This window comes from Garra rufa, chromosome 6 (genome assembly GCF_049309525.1).
Source record: "Garra rufa chromosome 6, GarRuf1.0, whole genome shotgun sequence".
In the NCBI taxonomy this organism is placed as follows: Eukaryota; Metazoa; Chordata; class Actinopteri; order Cypriniformes; family Cyprinidae; genus Garra; species Garra rufa.
In genome coordinates this window covers 2,220,566-2,226,108 of record NC_133366.1, presented here as the reverse complement: position 1 = coordinate 2,226,108, position 5,543 = coordinate 2,220,566, and the positions used below count along the sequence as shown (strand labels likewise).

At 42.8% G+C, this 5,543-nt stretch overlaps 1 protein-coding gene across 1 annotated transcript in view; it reads right to left on the bottom strand.

The window, feature by feature from the left end:
• Positions 1–674: 674 nt before the first annotated feature.
• LOC141336282 (poly(A)-specific ribonuclease PARN-like) overlaps positions 675–5,543 on the bottom strand; it is a 14,217-nt gene continuing 9,348 nt past the window's right edge. Inside the window, exons 17-24 of the mRNA XM_073841838.1 lie at positions 5,413–5,468; positions 5,225–5,311; positions 3,770–3,844; positions 3,546–3,699; positions 3,361–3,467; positions 1,445–1,502; positions 1,249–1,367; positions 675–1,172 (exon numbers count right to left, since the gene is read on the bottom strand). Of these exons, the coding sequence (XP_073697939.1) occupies positions 1,123–1,172; positions 1,249–1,367; positions 1,445–1,502; positions 3,361–3,467; positions 3,546–3,699; positions 3,770–3,844; positions 5,225–5,311; positions 5,413–5,468 (706 nt within the window). The 3' untranslated portion in view covers positions 675–1,122. The remainder of the gene's footprint in view (positions 1,173–1,248; positions 1,368–1,444; positions 1,503–3,360; positions 3,468–3,545; positions 3,700–3,769; positions 3,845–5,224; positions 5,312–5,412; positions 5,469–5,543) is intronic.

Genomic DNA, 5,543 nt, shown 5'->3' with positions numbered 1-5,543 from the left:
GGCTTTTGAAAACGATGACGCATATTTATAGTCATGTGACGCATATAGTATCAATAGATATCTATGTTTACAGCAGTAATTGTGCCTGTGCTATTCACCGTCACACTGCTGCTAAAGAGATTTGCCTTGTACACTCTTCAAATTACAGTCCTAAAATGATAACAGAAAATTTACTCAGTTGCTGTCCTGCAAAACATGACGACAACTGCTTTTCAGATAAAATATGAATGAGCGCGACATAGACGCATCAGTGGATGAGATATTTCGTAAATTATCCCGCCAGAATGTGCGGTAAGGCGAATTTGATGTTTTCCTATGTTTCAGTGTGGATGAGAAACTTTTGGAAAACGCTTGGAAACGCTAGTGTGGACGGAGAGCGTTTTCAAACGAAAACTCCGTTTTCAAATGTATCCGGATTAATGTAGACGTAGCCTTAGAATTTATGTTTATACAAATAACTTTTGAACAATTTTAAGTTTTGAGTCAAAACAACAAAACCTACTTTTCGAATTAATCTTAGACGTTTTGTCTGATTTTCACAAAAATTGGCTCAGATCATCTTCAGACCATGCTGGCAAAGAGTTATGGAACTCAAGTTGATTTGTCAAACTGTGTATGCAAAAATGGATTTAATCACTCTCAGTTGAGTTTGAATGAACAGCCCAACACAGACATACTAAGAAAGACTCTTTAATTTCATCTCCCATGGAAAAGGGAACATTTGACATTTCATACAAAAAAAATACAAGGATATGAACAGGTCATTCGTGATGGCATTATCAGACATTCTTTAACATTTTCTTTTTTCTCTCCAAGTTAATCTGAATGAACTAAGGACAAACACACCCTCATAAGGAATAAATAAACCTGCAGGACACGTCGACACTTAAAATGAGGGAACGCTCTGGGAACCACGTTAAAATACTACAGGACACACACGCTCACACTCGGACAGGAAATGGCTCAGTAACTTCAGCACCTTTAAAACACTCTGAACTTGGGCCACGTGAGGAGAGGTCACAGACGACACACGCCGGGCGTCAGGAGATAAGTGCAGTCTTCCGATTGGCTGTCGATTAAACTCAGATCGAGCGAGGTTTCGGATCAGCCACAGAGCTTTCGCTACCAAACCTGAGGAACGTCGAAGAGCACCGGTGGCGTCGTTTCAGAAGCTGCGAGACAGAAAAACAATCAAACACTTGAGTTCAGCGGAAGAGTTACGCGCCGTACCTCAATGTAAACGCTCACCGTCTGACTTCCTCTTCTTGTGCCTGCGGCCCCTTTTACCTTGACTCTGATTGGCTGAAGACTCCTCGGGCTCCGCCTCCTCCTGCACCGGACTCACAGAGGCTCCTCCTTCATCAGGCCTGAACAAACAGCAGCCAATCAGATGGAGTCATGACATCATGCGAGTGAGAGTGAGTTAAGGGGGCGGGGCACTTACTGCAGTCTGGGCCAATCACAGGCGCCAGCCACGTCAGCGTACGTCTGCGAACAGCTTCCTGTGACAAAAAGTAACATTTAATCGAGCTTTAAGACAGCCAGAGGAATTATGGTTACCGTGAAGTTTTATTAAATGCTCAATTCATTTATTTGTGTGGATGCTAATACACCGCAACAGTCAGTAATAACTATCTGTTGGTCAATCTTTATTGTCCTTTGGTGTGTACACCAATTAGGGGCCAAGCACAGAAGGTGCAAAGGGACCTCTTGTATCCGTTAGATTTCTCATTAGGGCCCGAGCACCGTTGGCGTGAGGACCCTATTGGAATTGCTTTATCATTATTATTCTCCGAAATTAATTGCATTTTTGAAGGCCTAAACATGCCCCAAAACAATCAGCCCTGGCAAAAATTTGTCTGATATGGGTTTCAGAAGTGGGTGTGGCAAAATGGCTTGGTAGTGCCACCTTTACACATTCAGCGGTGCGCTTTCAGCTGTGATTCACATACATGCACGAAAATAGTTACACACATGTAACACACCAATACCTACAAAAAAGCCTCTTGAAGCAAAATCTAAAACCCAACAGGAAGTCAGTTATTTTTAATTTTCTCAGCAAACTGTGCGCAAATTTTGCCATTTTCAGGCCTAGAGATTTATTGAGATCAACACCAAATTTGGTGAGTCTAATCTAAAGCCCCAAACTTCGCAAATTTGGTAAGAGTCCTGGCCTGAAGACACCTAAAGGCCAATATTCAGTTATAGGCATAGCACCACCAGCTGGTAGCAGGAAGTTTGGCACATATAAATGACTTGGACATTCCTCCTATATTTACTGTATTAAAAGCATATATTGCCCACTGTTCGCTGGTTTCCTAAAGTCACTGGTCGGCGGTGAGCCCGGGTGCAAGGGGCCTTACATCACTGCTCGCAGCTTAAATTCTTCCATTTCTTTTTTTTCTTCCGCTCTCGAGTCTATGGCAGCCCATAGAACCACTTGCAGGAAAGTGGTGTAATTTGGCACACTGATAGAGGACTGTCTCAACATTAACCACAGCAAGTTTGAAGTCTCCAACTCTCTAGCGCCACCAACTGTCCAAAGTTTCAAACATTTATGCTAATAACTTCTAAACCATAAAGTCTAGAAGGGATTTTTTTTTCTGAATCCTTAAATCATGTGGAGTCAAAACAACAAGAAAATGTATAAATTGTGAGGTTTATTTTTGTCCACATTTCTAATAGTTTGTAAAAACTACTTTGAATTAATCTTAGACGATTCGTCTGATTTTCACAAAAATTGGCTCAGATCATCTTCAGAGCATGCTGGCAAAAACTTATATAACTCAAGTTGCTTCGTCAAACCACGCATGCAAAAATGGATCTGAGGCTATATCTCTGCAACAGTTTGGCATAGACCACACTTTGTGTTTCATAACCATGACCTGAGGCCACTTGCATAGTTTCAGAAATATCAAGAATGGCCTTTTTTGCTTATAATGCAGAAAACATAAACAGCAATATTGCCATAGTCAGCCAAGCTACCTGTCTGCCATTTTTTGGAACTCCTCCTAGACCATTGGTCCAATTTCCACCAAATTTGACTCGGATCATCTTCAGAACATGCTCACAAAAAGTGAGCAATTTTGTATCAATATGAAACGGTTTACATTTAACGCATCCAATTTCCTGGAAAGATGCCAAACTGCAATTGCTCGTTGATGCAGTTGTTCTGATGCTGCTAGCTAGGTTGGCATGACTTATCTTACCTTCTTTGAGCTTGGCGCCTTAATTTCTGCTTGCAGCTATATTATAATTGGCATGTTTTTTGTTTGTGGACACGAATATAGTGATAGTGTACTCTAGTTATAGTGTTGAAATGGAGACGTTATGATCATCGGTGTGAATGCAGACACTGACCGTCAGTCTTGATCTTCTTGACGCCGCTGTAGTTTGTCCAGCTGCTGTCTGCATTATGATTCTGCTCCTCTAGAGACGGACTGATGCTCCTCTTGACCGCATGCAGCCTGAACACACACACACACATATATAGTCACATGACTGTTTGATTGGTGTCACGTGACTGAAGGACTCGCTGGACTCACCGGCTGTAGCCTGAGGCGGCGGCGCTGTAGGAAGTATCCGCCCAACCGTCGTCAGCCCACTTCCTGCTGGTGTGAGTGTTCTTCTGTCTGGACTGCAGGTATTCGGCGTAGGTCTGGATGCGGTAGCTCTCGGCGTAGCGGCTGGTGTTCACGGCTGCACACGGACAGCAGACGTTAGCAGAAGATCGGCTGATACTGAAACAGAAGCAGTCTGAGAGTCTTACCTATCTGAACCTGCTCCGTCTGACTGAGACACACGAATGCAGACACGTCATCGATCCACGACACCTGGATGTTCCCTGAGACACAAACACAGATGAACACTTACTGACCAGACACTGAGAGATAAGACAGTGAGAGTGTATATACACAGTCAAGCCCAAAATTATTCACACTTAGTTACTTTTATTCAACCAGCAAGTTTTTTTTTGACTGGAAATGACACAGGCTTCTCCCAAAAGACAAGATGTATCATTGTGGAAGACAATATTTCTCAGCTTTTATTTACATTTGAACAAAGTGGCATGTCCAAAATTATTCATACCCTTTGCAAACGTCACAGTCGACAGGAAAATGCAAAGTTCTATACCATTCCAAATAGTCCAAGCTGTTCTAAAGCATCCTAATGACCCTGATTCATTGGGAACAGCTGTTTTAATCAACTCAACAGGTGAAACACAGAAGCTCTCTGCTGTTGGTTTGTGGACAGTCATGGCAGAGACAAAGGAGCTCACTGAGGACCTGCGGATGCGCATTGAACTGCTCACAATCAGGAAAGGGCTATAAGACCACAGACGCAGACTAAAGAGGACACCGCTTCTCCTGATAAGGCACACACAAGCCCACTTGGCCTTTGCAAATGCTCATCTGGACAAAGACGACGACTTCTGGTCTTCTGTTTTATGGTCAGATGAAAGAAAATTTGAATTGTTTGGCCACAATGATGTAGCCTTTATTTGGTGTAAAAAAGGAGAAGCCTTCAACCCTAAGAACACCATCCCCACTGTCAAACATGGTGCTGGGAACCTAATGTTTTGGGGGTGTTTTTCAGCCGGTGGACCAGGGAACCTAATCACAATAAATGGCACCATGAAAAAGGAACAATACAACAAAATACTTAACAACAACAACAACAACAACAACATCAGGCAGTCTGCAGAGAAACTTGGCCTTGGGCACCAGTGAACGTTTCTGCACGACAATGACCCAAAACACACAGCAAAAGTGCTGAAGAAATGGTTCGCAGACAGAAACATGAACATTTTGCAGTGGCCCAGCCAGAGTCCTGACTTAAATCCAATTGAGAATCTGTGGAGGAGCTAAAGATCAAGGTGATGCAAGGAGACCCTCCAACCTGAAAGAGCTGAAGCTCATGGCTAAAGATGAATGGGCAAAAATACCAGTGGAGACATGCAAAAGCTGGTCTGCAATTATAGGAAGCGTTTTGACTGGCGTAATAGCCAATAACGGCTTTTCTATTGATTGAGAAGGGTATGAATAATTCTGGACATGCCACTTTGTTCAAATGTAAAAAGATGAGTAATATTTTTTTCCACAATGATGCCTCTTGTACAACGTCTTATCTTCTGGGAGACGTCCAACTTGCTGGCAGAATAAAAGTAACCAAGTCAGAATTTGTCAAGAGTATGAATAATTGGATATATATGCGTGTGTGTTACCGAAGGCGCTGAAGAGCTGGTACAGGTCGCTGGTCTTCCACTCTTTAGGGAAGGTGACGTACAGGACATGATCTCTCTTGGGCTGCACTGAACACACACACAAACCGTTTGATAACTGCCTGTGTAAAACTATATGAATGACACACACAGCATGTTTATGGAGTATAATGAGAGTGTCTCTCTCTTACGGTCAGGTCCACTCATGTTCAGGTAAGGAATGTCAATCACCCTCATCAGGAATAACCTAGAAAACACACATGAACTCATGAGATGGAGATTCAGACAAGTGTGTGTGTGTGTGAGAGTGAGAGAGTGAGAG